At 37.4% G+C, this 17,773-nt stretch overlaps 1 protein-coding gene across 1 annotated transcript in view; it reads left to right on the forward strand.

Annotated features, from left to right (window-relative positions):
- Window positions 1–1,301: 1,301 nt before the first annotated feature.
- The window catches only part of KCNH8 (potassium voltage-gated channel subfamily H member 8), a 449,367-nt gene continuing 432,895 nt past the window's right edge, over window positions 1,302–17,773 (forward strand). Inside the window, exon 1 of the mRNA XM_037828156.1 lies at window positions 1,302–1,507. Within this exon, the coding sequence (XP_037684084.1) occupies window positions 1,432–1,507 (76 nt within the window). The 5' untranslated portion in view covers window positions 1,302–1,431. The remainder of the gene's footprint in view (window positions 1,508–17,773) is intronic.

Raw genomic sequence — 17,773 nt, forward strand, 5'->3', positions numbered from 1 at the left:
GACCCCGGGCTCTAAACTTCCCTTCCATGTCTCCATGTCTCCTGTTCTTCCAGGGTTTTCTGTAGAATCCCGCAAGTCTGAGGGATCCTCCGGGCGTCCTCTTCCATTCCCAGGAGGGCTGCACCCCAGGCATGAGCGAGGCTTTCCCTGGCCGAATGGTGGAGGAGAGGAAGTCCCCGCGTTATTGCAAAGGAAAGATGGGCAAGGATAAGACCACTTTCGTTTTCCGAGGCACCTGTAGTTCCTGGGACCTGGCCAGGCTTTCTACCTGGTAGTGGCAGTCTTGGGGGAGCCTTGCCATTTGGTCGCGGGGAAGGAGAGCAGTCTAGATTTGTGTTGAAGCTATTTTTGCCAGGCAACCTTATTGTTTTTTGTTTTTTGTTTTTTTTTATTTACATTGTATTTTGCAATTTAATAAAAATAGCAAACTTTTCTAAAAATGCTTTATCCACACCATTCATTGTCCATATAAAAGACTATTATTATTAGTTTTAGTTTAGGATGGTTTGTTTGAGGCCAATGGCAATTTGGGGAGGACGATTCTAAAGCCCCCCTTTTCTGGCTCCTAGAAGGCAGAAGTGGAGGCACCCTGGCGCTTTGGGCCGGGCGAGTTCCCAGGCTGAAAGGCCGTAGCGACTGAGGAGGGGGCACGCAACTAACTCAGTGCTACCCTACTCCTGTCGCGGGTACTCGTGATGGCAGGTGCGCCGGAAGGGGTCACATCCCGCTGGGTCGCCTGGCTACCTTTGCTCCCTTGGACACCAGTGGGGGGTCTCCCCCCTCCTAAGTTTGAGGCGGGGACCCGGTACCTGCCCGACCTGTCTCCTCCCCTTCTGCCAACACCACACCCACGGGACTCCCGGCTCCCCGGGAGAGGGACAGAGAGTGAACAAAGGGGTCTTTGTTCCCTGGCTCCTGGGGGTGGGAGTCGTGTTCGCTCTCGTTTCCCGGAGCCCGGTGGAGACCGGGAAGCTCAGCCCTTCCTAGGCTCGCCGAACTCCGAACGCCGTCCTCTACCAACCCAGCGCCTTAGGTCAGGGCGCGGCGCCCCGGGCCACAGCAGGCTCTTTCCGGGCGGGCGAGGTGGGGGGCGAGGCACCGCGCGGCGGTTCCTGGCGGGCACGGCCTCCCGCTGAGGGACGGTGGGGAGGTTTCAGCAGCTGGCGGAGGTGGAGGAGGCGGGAAAGGGAGCCTGCGCGGGGCTGAGCCTGGAGGTGTGGGGCGGGCTCGGAGAGCGCTCGCGGGGCTGCTTCTACCAGAGCGGCGGCGGCTGGGACTTGCTCGCTCTCCTTTCCCTTGAGCGGCCCCATCAGCACCCCAGTCTCCCCTCCCCTGCTGTCATCACGCTCCCGTTCTCCCTTCTTGGCACTTTCCTCTCCAACCACCCTTCTGGACAAACTTTGATGGAGAATTTCACATCACGCTGGGAAAATGCCGGTTATGAAAGGATTACTGGCGCCCCAGAACACCTTCCTCGACACCATCGCTACCCGTTTTGACGGAACACGTAAGTCTCGCACTTAAACGAGTTGTATGGCATTTTTTGAGAATGACTTTCTCATATAAATTACTTTTCTCCCAATTTCCTTTTTGCCCCACCAGAGTGAATTTCCTTCTGTTCTTGCCAAGATGTCCTTTGTACGGAGATTTTTTTTTTTTTTCCTGCCATGGTACTGTATGGATTGGTGTAGTTCGCTTTCTTGACTTCTAGCGTTTGTATGGGCTGGAAAACAGCCTGATGAAAGACCGCCGCCCGTGTTCACTGTGGGACTTGTATTTTGCTACCTCTTTAGGGAACTGGTTGTAATTTTATGATGTGAAAATGGGCAATGCCTGCATAAGCATATTGCCACCCTATCCTCCTAGAGTTTTAAGGCTCCCTAGATTATAGGTTCCATTCCCTGAGAGTTTGGAGTGTTCTTCCAAGATAATCCTCATCTCCCAGGAGCTTCATTCCATGAGGTCTTTCGGATAGGCATGATTTCCCATCCGAGTTTAATAGAAAAACAGACCAGAATCAGAAATGCCAAGAGTGAGATTTCTGTAGAATTGGTTGGGGAATGAGGAGATGTGCATTATAAATGCTGATTATAAGAGAAAGTTTCTACTTTTTTTTTTTGCCGGAGAATATTATAGGACATTTAGCTCTTTTAGATTCAGTTAAAAAAAAAAAAAAAAAAAAAAAAAGACCTGGTGTGGGATGCTTGGAGACTTCCAAATTATCAGCAAATTGTTCTCTTTCAGGACCATGGTCAGATCCCTGCCCCTTACCCGGCTGTTCAATCTCTCGGAGCCAGTTTGTCCCAGCAGGCTTTAGCCTCATAACTAAGAGTCTGTACACCCACCCCCACAAATGCTCTCCATCAGTTTCACTGTGAATCAACACTCCGTCCTGTTAGTTTATGTTACTTCTGTGCCAGCTATCTTTCCTTTTTCTTCCTATTAAACAAGACTCTTAGAAACTCATTTATTTTAAAGGCTTTCTTAGGTTCAGGCAGCATTGTTTTCAACTATGACTTCATATTTCTTGGAGCTGAGGTGGGAGAGGACGTCTAATTCTATTTCCACTCCAATAGTATAGATACATGCTCTTATGGTAAGAAGCAAGTCCTGACTTTTATGCTTAAGGGATAGTTTGACAAGTTTAACTGAGAAAGAAATAAAGTATTTGCTTTGACTTGGTTCAATTTTTATTTTTGATGTCCAGCCTAATCATGGTAGTTGGTGTGGTGGATATTTGGTCACTTCTTCCTGTGTGTTTATCTTTAATTGTTGCCACCGTCTCCTCTTTGTGTCAGACTGTGTGAATGAAGTGCAAAATGTCTTTAGATAACAATAAAAAATATTGCAAGAAAACCCCAAGTCCCTTCCACTGCCAATATGACCACTACACAAAATCACCACTGCTGTCTTTAGCCATGATGATTGTTGGTACTATTTGTTACCAGAGGAACTGATCAATTTCATGTGCATGTTAGTTCTTGAAGTCACACAGTTAGAACCCAAAGACTTAACACTGATCCTAAATGCAGCTACTGAAATTAAGGTAATTGAAAAATGATAGTTGCTTAGTTCATTGTCATGTAAAGTTGAATGGAGTGCAATGTGTAGTGAATCATCCTGGCTTATCCCCTGAACTACTACAGGGATACATTTAGATATCAATTGCTAACAAGAAAGGCTTTAAATCATCAGTGTGAGGATCCCTTGGCTTTTATCTGTCTCTCACCATAACATCATAAGTTGGAGGACATGGAGGGAGAGATGGCTGTGCTAGTGAATATCCTTTTATCTGTTTTAGCTACACATTAATGATAGTAAAACTGAAAGTTAAGAAGTTTAAAACCTTATTTGGGAATGCCATCATCACACATGAACATTTAGAATAATAAAGAAACTAAAACACTGTTAGAAACCATGCTTGGTCTATGCTTCTCAGAGTCTGGGGGATTCCAGGAGGGAACCAGTTTGTAAGTTATCTGACAATTAGTGAAGCAAATTTGAAGGTGGTGATTAACATGAAGGTTTACATTGGCAAAGATTTTGCCTACAACCCTTCCCCCACCAAAAAATACCCACTCAGTCAAAGAGAGTTGTATTTTCTCATTTGCTTTTCTTTGAATTCAATAATTTGAAACTCAAAAAAAATACCTTAAGTAAAATTTTAGTCACAAATGTTACTGTATCTAGAATCGTGAACACATCATTTTCCCAGCTAAATATTTAGTTGTTTTATTATGCCATCTTTTGTGTGTCAATGCAAATTTAAATATAATTACTATCCTTGAAACTCAATCTGACATCATCCTTCTTTCTCTTGACTTTTTAAGCAATTATTTATTTTCTTTTGCAAGATAAAACTATTTGCAATTTTAAATTTGCAAAGTCCCCTCCCCTTCCTCCATAAAACTTCACTAGAAAATAAATAATGTTATTATACTCAACATATAATGTGTTGACTTGTTACATTTTCTATTTTATTTATTAAATATATTTTACAGTCATGCCATTTCCTTATTTTCTTTAATTTTAACAATTCTGTTGAAAAAAGAAAATAGGAGTGCAAACAATAACCCTGGCAAACTACCTTACTAACTTAACCAACATGCACTATATATTATTAGCTTTATTGACTTGTTATTAGAATCAAAAATAATAAAGCAACTTAAACTATCATCTAAAATTCTTCCCCAGGAAAAAACACATATATGACAATATAGAAGCCTGTAACATAATCTTACTAATTTATTAGCTGATTTATTATCACATGGCAACATAAAAGAAGTTAATAATATATTTTATTACTTAGTGACACTATTATTTTGCATAATAGGACACTTGTTTTCCTTCTAGTATTTAAGAGTTGAGCAATTTTCAGTATTGAAAATATAATTGTGCAATTATATTTTTTATAATTAGTTGAAAGTATTTTTTCTGATGTGCAATATAATTTTAGACATTATTGAAAAATATATTATTATGTAAAACTACCACCAAAATATATTTACATTTGAAATACATTCTTTTGGTTTGTGGTTTTTCTTATTCAACTTAGAAAAACTATCTTGAAAATATTGAACATGTATACTTTGATTAGGGGGGAAAATTTAACTCCAGTTAATTTTTTGAGTCACAATGTATAGCCACACTTCTCATTTGAAACTGTATAATATATATACACATTTATCTCAACATCATGACCTGCATACAGTTCACTCCTACACAGTTCTTTTTCCATGTTTTATTTATTTAAAAAAAACTTTTCTCAATAGACTTTTGGTTTAAGTACATGAAATTAATCTAGCCAGAGGGAAAGTAAAATAGGAAAATAACAAGTACATATTTGAGAAAAATATTTGAGTTCAAAAAATTTTCATGGGGTACTACTTGAGAAAAACACTTTTTTTTAGGATATAAAAATTTCAGAGATAAGTGTCCATTTTCAAACACAATAGTGCATTAGCCTACATTTTCTGGCCATATCAGAATTTGTCCAGAATACTTCTTCCACTTTGGGGTTACTCAGGCAAGCTTGAAGATTAAAGAAAGTTTACATCCTAGTGGACTCCATCAAGGAGATTCCAATCAGATAATTCAGAATATCTGTTGTGCCAGTTTGAATATATTGTGTCCCGCAAATGCCATTATCTTTGATGTAATCTTGTGTGGGCAGACGTTATCAGTGTTGAATAGATTGTAATTCTTTGAGTGTTTCTTTGGAATGCACCCCACTCAGCTGTGGGTGATTACTCTAACTGGATAATTTCCATGGAGGTGTTGCCCCGCCCATTTGGGGTGGGTCTAAGTTGATCAGTGGAGCCGTAGAAGTGAGCTGACGTAACAGAAGGAACTCAGTGCAGCTGAGAGTGAGCTTTTGAAGAGGAGCTACAGCCAGGACAGACACTTTGAAGAAAGCACAGGAGCTGCAGATGAGACACATTTTGAGGACGGCCATTGAAAGCAGACTCTTACTCATATGAGGCTTAGGGTCTTCTAATCTCATGTAGCTGTTGGCAGAGTCCTATTCCTTGAGGTTTTATGATTGAGGCCAGAGCCTTCTCTCAGCCCCAGGTGCAACTAAGAGTGACATTTTTGAGGAACTGCAGCCTAGAGAGGAACGTCCTGGGAGAAAGCCACTTTGAAACCAGAACTTTGGAGCAGACGCCAGCCATGTACCTTCCCAACTAACAGAGGTTTTCCGCACACCATTGGCCATCCTACAGTGAAGCATTAGCAAACTAGAACATCTGTGTTTAGAAACTCATTCACATTTGCATGTTATTTGCACATATTTTCCTGCCCTTATATAGATGGTTCAGAATGGTCCTAGGGAATTTGTTAAAATCAAAGAGTTTCTTTTTACAGAGGCACTTCTTAATGTTTCTTCTCATATTTGTGCTTTCATCAAGGTACATAGATCTCTTAACATTAGAAGCAAATAGAGAAGGGTAACATACTCAGTACTCAAGGGGAAAAGTAAGGTGGGACAATGGAGATATTTCAAAGTCTTTGCTGGGCTGTGGTTGGGAGAATAACATCAAAGGCATTTATACAATAAAAAAGAATTCACTCCCTTAGGTATGTGTATGTATATAAAAGCCTGTTAAGCAAATACCTTCAAAGAAGTATCTCTCACCCCACAGATATCACCCTACAAATGAAAATTTATAAAGATATTTTTTACATGCCAGTAAGTCTCTTATTCTTATACTCTACGTTTAGGAAGTTAGCTGCTGCCCTAATTTTCTAGCACGTGTAACAAATTGCCACAAACGTAGCTATTTATTTCCTCACATTTTCTATATCACAGGTCCAGGCACAGGTTAGCTGAGTCCTCTGCTCAGGGCCTCCCAAGGATGCAATCAAGAATGTCAGGTGGGACTGTGATCTCATATGAGGCTTCGGGTCTTCTAATCTCATGTAGCTGTTGGCAGGGTCCTATTCCTTGAGGTTTTATGATTGAGGCCCCTACCTGTCAGCCAGAGCCTTCTCTCAGCCCCTAGAGGCTGCCCTTGGGTTCTTTCCACATTGCCTCCCCCCATACGCCTTCTTACTATATGATAGCTTACTTCTTCAAGGCCTGCGAGAGAGCATCTCTCTAAGTCAGGCCCACTCAGAATTATGTCCATTTTGATTAATGCAAAGTCAACTGATTATGGACCTTAAACGCATGTGCAGAATCCTTTCACCTCTGCTATATCCATCATATTTACAAGTTCCACCAATACTCATCAGGGTGGGGGGTGGGGGGATTATAGATGGTGTGTACACCAGGAGGCATGAATCTTGGAAATTCTGTCTACCACAGTTGCTGTCTCCTCACAGTTGTTAAATAAAGTATAGCTATGGTGCAAAACCTAATGCTCTCACATCTGTTCTTCTATAAAGCAGATTTGTATGCAGGATATTCTGCTGAGTGTAATTCTGAAATCTTTGGGAACCTGTGAGGTAGGGTCTTTCTTCACATTTGGTGATGCGAGATAAGTGAATCTTGCTTTAAATTCCCCTTATACAGTTAAACTAGCCTTAGACATTTTGGTCAGCTGTGCTGTTAGATTTTTCATTCCCTGATATAGAAATAATGTGGGAGACAGGAATATTTTCAGAATGTTAATCCAAGTCTCTTCACAGTTCACTTCCTCTTTCCAAATAAGGAAAGTTACATGGGGTCATTTGGTCGATTTGCAGGTATCTTAGCCTCCACTGGGTGGGGAACCAGTCCAAGAAAGCATCTGCAAAGATAATACCTTATTCAGGTCTTTGCACTCTTAGGTGACTGGGTGGTTTCTACCTTGTTAACCTTTTTAATCAGGCCTGCTTCCGGACTGTCTATATGAACTGTTTTGAAACAGTGCATTTCCCATCTCTTTCTCATGCCTCTAGCCACACTTAGAATTTAAGAAATTACACCATGCACTCTTGCATTGAGGTTGGCTGTGTTAAAATAAATAATTTTCTTTATTTAAACTTTATTCCAGGTTTACTGAAAAACAGAGAGAATGAATGAATGAGTTATTTGTCTGCATTCTCTTTACTTCATACATTAATTCTTTGCCCTCCAAAGAACTAATCACAGGAGTTCTCATAACTTCCCTGCAATGAACAGTGTTTGATTTGCAATAATTAGATTTATGCTTTTATCAGAAATGCATTTCTTATGTGGGTGAGACACATGAATAAAAATAAAAGTTTCATTATATAGCCATTTAGAAAGTAATTTCAAGTAATTTTGTATTTACGTCATCATAGAGGAAAATTGATATCAAATATATTAAGAATGGAAATTATGCCAACAATATATTCTTCCTTAGCTCTGTCATTTGGCATCACTTTTGGACCAAAGGCCATGGCATGAGACTTCTTCTGGCCAATGAGACTGGAAAAACAATAACAAAAACTTTGCAAAAGCCTACTGAGGGTCCTGAATTATTGGTTTCTGGGGTATCCTAGACCCAAAGTGCATGTGGGAGTGGAATGGTCACTCTGAAGAAATCTGTGCTTCATTCATTCATTCATTCAATCATTCTTTAACAAAATTTGATGAACATTTACTATCTACAAAGCCAGTATACCTAACTTTGGGACAACTCAGGCTTGTTTTTCCCTCAAAAGGGGCAATAAAACATATACACAAATTACCATAATTTTGGAAAGGGACAAGAACAATTAGGGAGATGCAACAAAATGTGATGCACATTTGGATGAGAGAAGAATAATTTCTGTTGGGGAGTGACCTGGGAAGTCTTTATATAATATGTGACTTTGGGGTGGGAATGATTGGCTTATATATCATAAGGGCAAAAACAATATTCTATTTAGTTTGTCTGTTTGTGTAGCATTTGTCTTTGAGGCTAAAAAAGGGGGATGGATATTTAAGGCCAACAGCAAGTATTTAAAAGTATGTGAAAGGTGCAAGGTGGAGGCAAGAGGGCAGTAGAAGGCAGGTTAGGCCAGACATGGAAAGTTTTAAAGCAAGAATGAGTTCTTTGACACAATAAATCATTGGAGCTGATGGATCTGGGTCTCTCAGTAGGAGAAATGTACACCTATGCCTGATTTAAAAACTCTCAGCCCTCTATGTTCTACAGTCAGAAGCTTAAAACAGAAGAAACGTCAACCTTGAAACCTAAGATGTTTCTTCTTCGTGCCACTTCTTCTAATGTTTTTATTGTTGGACATGGGTCCCATAGAACTGATGTGTTCTTCATTTTCTTATGAAATTCTGTTTTGCCCACAAAGCTAACTTTCTTTAGGAAAGGGAAAAGAGTGATTTATCAACACATAGCTGAGTATTCTCCAGGGCTGTTCACCCGTGTGTTCTACTATAGAAGTATGCCTGTGGTGAAGAAGATGAATTTGAGGATGTGCTAGAATTCAGTCCCAGTGAAGTCGATTGGAGAAATGCCCATAGTAAAAGGCACAGAATTGCAATTGCTGCAAGTATAGTAGGTTCACTCTCACAATGTATATTTGCTGATATAGTCTAAATGCTAAGTTTTTGCATCTGTTTTTGTTCAGCAGAGCCTACAAGCTAAAATGATGATACTTCAGCTTTACCTATGACAAAGTTCATATTTAGCAACTGGAGCAATTGAAGAGCTTTCTCAGTAATTTAAACAGTCAAATATAGTTCTTGGTTTAAAATTCTCTGGAAGAAGTGTTTTGCTTTCCTTTATAGATGTTAATGTGACTATCTGTCTCCCTTAAACCCTTCAAAATTCATGTTTCCAAATGAACTAATAATCTTTTCTAGCCTATGAGAACTATTTGTCTTCTTGTGTTTACTGTCCCATTATCGGCACCACCACCCACCTAATTCTCCAGGCTGGAAATTCTAATCGGTCTTGACTGCCCACACATCTAATTGATTATGAAGTCTTTGAGATTTTACTTTAGAAATGTCCTAATTTGGCTCCTCATCTCCCTCCTTGCTGCTTTGGCTTTTGTTTGGATTCTCTGCTTCTTATCTCCATAATTGCAACTTTAGCCTAACTAGATCTCTGTGGCCAAAGTTTCCTCCTCCCACCCCCTCCTCATTCAGTCCTCGTTATCCCCAGAGTGATAACCCCTAAAAGCATATGACCAGTTACTCACGTAACCCTCCTGGTTAAAGCTGTCCGTCGGCTTCCTGCTACCTCTTGGATAATGTCCAAAGTCCTTTGCTTTGTCTGATCCCAAGATGATTATGCAGAAGCTTTTCCAACCACTGTTTCCCACAGACTCACCGTCTGGTTGCTCACTTAGGTTGCTCACTCTAAATCTGCTGCTGGTTCCTTTGGGCCTCTTGCATTTCACTCGAGGATGAAAATCCTTTTAAGTTCTTTGAGACCCATCATAAGGGTTACCTTCTATCTGAACTCCATCTGTGAGGCTCCGTAGAGGCAGCGGCTCCTCTATGCTCTCACATGACCTTGCCTATCTCTCTCATCAGCTCTTAGAATGTTCTGCTGTAATTCGGTTCTCACATTGCAACACTGGACGATGAACTCCTTGATGTCTTAACTGTGCCTTGATCCTTTTGTATTCTCAGTGTCATGCTTGGAACAAAGTCTTTGCTCAATAAATGTTTATTTGAATAAATTCATTGCAAGTTCCTTGAAGGCTAGAGATGCATATTAATGATTTTTATTTCCCTTCACTGGGGACTGGTATTCCTTTTACTCAGTATATGTGATTGTATTTAGTTTTGAAGTGTAATTCTAGACTAGCTTCCAGTTCCTTTCTTTCCCATGGTTCAATGGCTAATTTCTTTTATTAAACTCTAGTGATAGTAGTGACTGCCACCTTGGACATGTCTAATTCATGTTGTGTACTGTGCTAGCGCTTTATTTGTTCTTTTCCGCCACCCAACAACCCAGCAAGGTAGAAGGCAGTACCCCACTTTTCATTACAGATGATGAAACGTAGGTTCAGAAGTTTTCTGCTATCTCATCCTAGCCTGTGAGTTTTCTACTATAGCCTGTGATTTTTCCACTTTATTGTACTGCCACTGACTTGTGTTCATATGGCAAGTCTAAAAAGACTGGAGCAGTCTGTGGTATTTCTTTTTTCAACTCTTGCAAAATGGTTTTTGCCTTCAAGTTTTTAGCCATTTCTAGTTTATATGCTTTTTTCTTTTTCTTTTGATATATTATACTTTAGTACTTGGCATTTAAAGAATGCCTTTAAATTGATATTTTAGACCCTCCTATCTGGAACTGCTAAATACATTCATTGTGCAAAATAGTTCTGCTCATCAAAGAAAATCTACCGTCTATTTTTTTTAAAGAAATGTGTCTATTTTGTTTGAGATGTTGGTGCTTAGAATTTGCTGACTTTAGAACTTCCTTGTGATTTTTTATTGTCAGGCTAATCTCCCTATAGAAGATTTTCTAATTCACGTAACTCTTATAGTGACATCATTTTGGATTTTTGCCTTTTAGTGTCTTGCAGAGGAGATTCTGCTACCAATTTTGATAAGGTCTGCCTTAATTTAATTAAATAAATTAATTTAGCAATTAATTAATTTATTTATGGAGCAGCTGGGTCTCCCAAAACATGTGAGAGGCTGTTTAATTAGGAGAAATATATTTTCCAGTGTCAGGGACTGTTAATATCTTTTAGTTGAAATCATTTACCTTTTCTCCACAATAAATTTACAGGAAAAAATAGGGGTACTTAGCTGTCTAACTCTTGAATCTAATCTCAGACTCATTTTTATCAGATTTTCTTTTGCTTGATTAAATCTTCCTTATTGTACTTGTCAGCCCAAATGCATTACTTACTCTTGTTATTGAACAAGAGGAAACTGACACTAGGGCCCTTATCAGTCTTCCCTTATTATATTTGAGTTTCTGGAAAGAATGATCCATGTAAGAAATTCAGATGTTATCGAAATGTCAAATACTCAGTCTGCCAAGAAGTAGACTGTCCTTAATTGTGGTGTCATGACTCTCTTTTCGTGGAGAGAATAATGCAAAAGAAAAAAATGGGCATACTTATAATCTTAATATTTAATGGAAAAATGCTTCTGCTGTGCTTCCATGAAGGGTGGAAAAGAATGAGGGGTCTTGGGACAGGGGCTTTGTCTTTTTGTTTTTATTTTATTTAGTATGATACAGTTTGATTGCGCTACTGTGGACGTTTGAAGCTGTATGTACCCCAGAAAAACGTGTTCTTAAATCTAATTCATTCCTGAGTGTGAATCTGTTGTAAATGGAACCTTTTGATGAGGTTGCTTCACAGTCAGGATGAGCCACACAGTCAGGATGGGTCTTGCAATATTACTGGAGTCAGTTGTAAGTGGAATGAATTCAGGCATGGAAGAGAAAGCCATAGGAAGCAAGAAGCTGAAATGGAAACCGGAAGAGAAGGAAGAGACCAGGAGACGCCGCCATGTGCCTGTCCATGTGACAGAAGAACCAAGGGTCACCAGGCTAGAATGGGGAGAAAGCATCGCTTTGATGATGCCTTGATTTGGACATTTTCTTGGCCTCAAAACCATGAGCAAATAAATTCCCATTGTTTAATCTGACCCATTTCTTAGTATTTGCTTTATCAGCCTAGGAAACTAAAATAGCTACATTTCAGTTATTTGAAAATAAGCCTGCCTCTCTCTTCCAATAAATGTGTGGTTTGAGGTTTTAGCATATTAAAAAATAAAAAAAAAATCTATGGTGCTTGTCTATCTGTGCGGTACTTTAAATTATATAGTATATTGTTGGTACTAACAACCAAGTATATAAAGTCCAATATGGAAAATAGTAATCCTGGCTAATATCTGGATAGCATTTCAGTATATTTATTTCTTTTAGTCCATCACTTGAATTGTTTTCAAGTAGATGAAAAGTGGCTTCTTATTATAATTTTTCATGTACATTTAAGTACTTTTTGAATTTACTTTTGGGGGCAATTGTTGTTTGTAGTCATTACTCTTTATTAATTGAGTTGTTGGTGTTCTCTTTTGACTTCTTTAGCTCTTTATATAGTAAAAATGAACACTTTATTGGTGATATGAATTGTATGTGTGTTCCTCAGCTTGGGTTGGTCTTTTGAATTTTATATAGATAAATTAATCAATTTTTATGACTTCTGGGTTCTCTGTCATGCTTAAAGAGGCATTTCCTATTCTGAAATTATTTAAAAAATATATCCATAGTTACATTTTATATATTTAATTTTTTTTTCCTTCGTTAATAAGTTCTGGAATTTGATCTAACTGAGTATGAGGTAGGGATCAAAATTTATATTTTCCAGATTCCTACCCAATTTTTATAGCATTATTCCACAATTCATCTTTTTGTGATGATTTTAAATGTCTAGTTAATCATACTCCATGATCCTATTTGTAATTCCTTCTGTTTCCTGACTTTTTATCCTATTACATTCATCCATCTTTTTCTTTATATATTAGTACCATATTTTTAATTATAATAGCTTTATGATATGTTTCAAAACTCTTAGGTCTGGCCTCTCATTCCACTATTTATTTTCAAGATTTTACTGCCTAATCTTACTTATTTGATTGTCTATGAATTTCAGAAGCAGCTTGTTTAGTTTTAAAAATCCTCATAGTATTTTTAATGGAAACTCCTCTAGTAAAAATTGATGTTTTCTGATGTTGAAAATTCATATCCAAGAACTTGCTGTATTTCTATTATTTAAATTTTCTTTTGGGTTTCTCAATAAAGCTCTTACACACTTTTTGTTTAATTTATTCCTGGTAATTTCATTTTTGTAATTGCTATGTAAATGAGTCTTTTCTTTCACCATTTTTTCCTTATTCAATCATGTTTGTATTTATGAAGGCTGTTGATGCCTATATACTATTATAATTTTTACCAGCTAGCTCACTGAATTTCTCTTATCCTTTGTCACAATTTTGCAGTTGATTTAGCAGGGTTTTCTGTTAAGAAACAATATTGTCCTCAAATTTAAAAAAAATTGCTTTTGCATTTTCAATTTTTACAACTCTTAATTTTTTCTTTGTTTTCCCTATTATCTAATTGCTTTGGCTACTACTATCAGACCAATTGTCTTAGTTAGCCAGGACTGCTGTAACAAATTACCACAGACTATTTGGTTTAAATAACAGGAATTCATTGTTTAGTTTTGGAGACTTGAAGTCCAAAATCAAGGTGTTGGCTCTGTCATGCTTTCTCTGAAATTTGTAGTGTTCTGGTGGTGACTTGCCATTAATCCATGTATCAGTCACTGCCTCTATCACATAGCCCTATTTCTCCCCATCTGTCTCCTACTGAGTCTGCATGTAAATTTTCTGTGTTATAAGGACGCCAGTCATGTTGGATTAAGGCCCACCCTGATTAATTTTGGTCCCCAAGTTCCTACAATAGATGCATTCACATCCATAGGACCAGGGATTAGGACTTGAACATGATTCAATCCATAAAACCAATGTTAAAATATAAGGCCATAAAGAAAAATTTATTGTTCTAACTTTAATATTTTAATGTCTACCTAATAAGTATTTTTCCTTTTAGGTTGAGATATATTATATATATATATATATGCATTTACTTTAAGATATTTTATTAAGTATTCCTATTTTAGTAAATAGGAATTTCATCCATCAGAATGATACTATTTTTCCTCATTGAATCAATTAATATAATAAATTCAATTAACAGTTTCAATAATATTGAACTGTCCTTAAATTCCTTCAATAAAAGCTACTTGGCCAGAGTGTCCTTTTTTTTCACATGTTGTTGGATTTTACTTTTAATATTTTATTTAGGATTTTACAGTAATATATGGAAAGGATATTGCCTTTTTCTCTCTTCTAAAGTTTGTGTATTATTGGGTTTTGGTGGGGAAGACACACATCCATATTTGTGCCCATTATGGTACAGTCTCATCTGGTTTAGCATTTGCCCCAGGTTTTTCATTTTTAATGAAACATCATGTTTAATATTTGCACTAAAATCAGCCAAGACAAGTTGGTAGTCCTCCAATTGCTTCTTATAGCTTTGGCTGTGGTCTTTATGAGATGCCTGTGTAGTTAAATTAGTTCTTACATTAATGTGTGCTTAAATCTAAAAGATGCCCAGCAATACCATATATCTTTTTTCCCAACCCTTTCTAATTATGAAATATCTAATAGTATGCATATTTATGCTTTCTTAGAACAACATCACTTTGTACACTAAACAGTCATGCCATGGCTTGTGAGATACACAAAGCTACAAGTTAGAAGTTGATGGGAGTCAGTAAGAAACATGGGTGTATATAAAATACATGTAAGAGTTATTTGGATTTTGGTAATTTTTAAAATTTTTGCAATAAAACCTGTGTTATCAATGACCACCAGAAAATTAAAATGTGTTTAATGAAGTAACAATTTCCCATTTATTAAGAGAACTTAGATAATGAATGTGTAACCGAAAGAAAATGTTGACATTTATATCTAATATTGAGGCATATCACTGATTATCACATTTTATCTCCACATTAAAATGAGGAGAGACAAATCTCCTCAATAAGTATCAGCATGTAGTTTCAAAATGAGTAGCAGATTTTAGAAGACTGTACCAAAAAAGATGTGTCATTCTGTAGAAGTCATTTTTTTTAAATTCAGTTTTTTTGAGATACATTCACATATCATTCAGTAATCCGTGGTGTACAATCAGCTGTTCACAGTACCATCATATAGTTGTGTGATCTATTTTTGAACATTTTCCTTATACCAGGAAAAGTAAAAATAAGAATAAAAAATAAAAGTAAAAAAGTACACCCAAACCACCCCCCCCACCCTATTTTTCATTTAATTTTTGTCCCCATTTTTATAGAAGTTGTTTTTGACATATTATTCCAGGAAGCATGGCTTTTCATTTAGATCAAAGGATTGTTCTTCTAAATGCATTTCATTCACTCCTTTTTTGCATTTTTTCCTCATGGCACACAATAAAATAATCTCTGTTAAATGTACAATTGAATGAATTTTGTTAAATATGTACACTCTTGTAACCATCACCACAATCAAGAGTTAGAACAGTATCCTCATCCTAAAAGGTCAATACCCTCCCCTCACTCATAGCCCCTTGCAAATGCTAATCTATTTTCCATACCTATAGTTTTGCCTTTGCACATCAAATTAATGTAATCATAGAATATGTAGCATTTTGTGCCTGGTTTCTTTGACTTAGCATAATGCTCTTGCATTTTGTTGCAATATCAGTAGTTTATTCTACTTTATTGCTGAAATTTATAATTGCTGAAAATTTTATTCACTTTTGGTTGCTATTTTCAGCACATATAGAAAAATGGAGCAACAATAGTTAATGTGCTGTTTCATTGGCAAAAGAACTAATACCATCAGATGTTTTCAATGGAAAATCTGTTAATTTTAATACTTCTGGGATTTATGTAAAGGTTTTTGAAGTTAATTCTGTAAAAGGTGAGTCATATATCATTGTGAATATTATAAATTCAGTTAAGATCAACATTAAAATTAAGTTATTTATTTTATGGAGATAATATGAATGTAAATTTCACTAAAACATAGTCATGGTAGAAGCAACATTTATCAAATTTTAAAAAAATGTATGAAGTGTAAATGTGCTTGAACTTGGTTGTGGTATACATATATATCACTTTTTTGGTCAAAAACGGTAATGGTTTATCAATCACTTAGAAACTGAAATTGTCATAATTAACAAGTATTTTTATGAATAAATAATTGGATTAGTTTACAAGATTGTGGCAAAGTTGGTGTTAAATACAGAAAACTATTTGACATGGCAGTATGCAGTCTCTCTTTTTACTGCTTGGCATTAGTTGGAATTTTGAAATGATGAATCTTTGAAGTAGTGCTTTGTAAATCTGTGTGTGTCTAACAAACTTATTAAAGTCTTTGACAAATGAGCCATTTATATTGTCTTTGCATTTTGGTCAAGATCAATTGAAAATATTCAATCAAAGTATTTAATAAACAGAGTGCTAAAAACTTAAGGTTTTAAACATTTCAGTGAATAATAATTATTGCAAACAAAGTTTATGAATAGGGAGATAAAGAAATGTATAACTGAAAAAGCAAGGAAAAATTAAACAATGAGAGCTCAAGCTGTGTACTCAATTTAAATTTGAAACACTAATTTTTCTTTGAAATATTTTGTCTTGGAAGAATCTTCTGGTGGATCTCCTAATTTTAATTCGGTAAAATTATGTTCAGTACTGAAATTGTATGCAGTTGCAAAGGTCCATGAGTTTTCAGCATCTAAATTTGGCAAAAGATTAAAAAGAATCATAAGACACCTTTTATGAAAAATTTTATTATTGTAAAAATATTTTTTGAGGATAGTTTCTCTAAATGAAGGTAAAATGAGAGCACCTTTAAAGTATTTGGCTTAATATTTATACTTTTCAATATAAAAAAAATCAAGGATATCCTCAATTTAGTAAAATTTGTTATGTGCCTACAAGTTATGTCAATTCCTACAAAGAGTATTTTCCAACAGAAATTTTACGTACTTCTGTAAAAATTAACTGAAGAGTTAATTGCAGCTCCCAACAATTTCAAATTCATTATCAATAAAATGCATTTTTGAGGAAGACTACAGGTAATTTATGAAAACATTAAAAATGATAACACTATATTGAAAAAACCCCACATCTTTCAAAATAATCCCAACAACTTGATATAAGAAATAGATCTGGGGGAAAACTAAGATGGTGGCTAGATGAGACAGGGCAAAGATACACCTCCGTGAAAAACACTAGATAAAAACTAGAAAGTGACCCAGAATACTGGTTACAGCGATGCGCCAGCTGGATGAGGTCTTCTAGTTCTACAGAGGCCGTATACTTGGTGAAACCGGGAGTCTGCATTCTGAAAAAAAGTGAGTAAGCTGGCTGGAAGACCTGCAGCCGCATAGCGGTCTGGGAAAGCCAGGGTTTGGTGTTTGGAGACCGACGGGCTCTTTTTTAAAAAAAAAGGGAAAAACCCAGGAACGGCTGCAGCTGTGATAGTGGGAACCATGCAGTAAAACACAGCAAGAGGGGGCTGAGCCAGCCTCTTGGTGTCTGGCCTGGAAGATAGCCTGCTGCAGATACCCTTGGGGCCAGGGGAATGGAGGGGAGAGCCGGAAGCAGAAAGAAACCCCGCGGCTAGCAGCTGGCTCCCCGGAGGGCTGGATAAACTCCTGCCCGGGGCCGTGCCCACAGCCCAGAGCCCCACCAGTTGTCCCGGAGCTGGGAAGGAGGAAGTGTGAGAGGAGGGGGATGTGGAAAAGCCCCATTCAGCCATCTTTGCATCAGGCTGAAAGTGCCCCGGCATGGC

Source organism: Choloepus didactylus, chromosome 1 (genome assembly GCF_015220235.1).
Source record: "Choloepus didactylus isolate mChoDid1 chromosome 1, mChoDid1.pri, whole genome shotgun sequence".
Classification (NCBI taxonomy): Eukaryota; Metazoa; Chordata; class Mammalia; order Pilosa; family Megalonychidae; genus Choloepus; species Choloepus didactylus.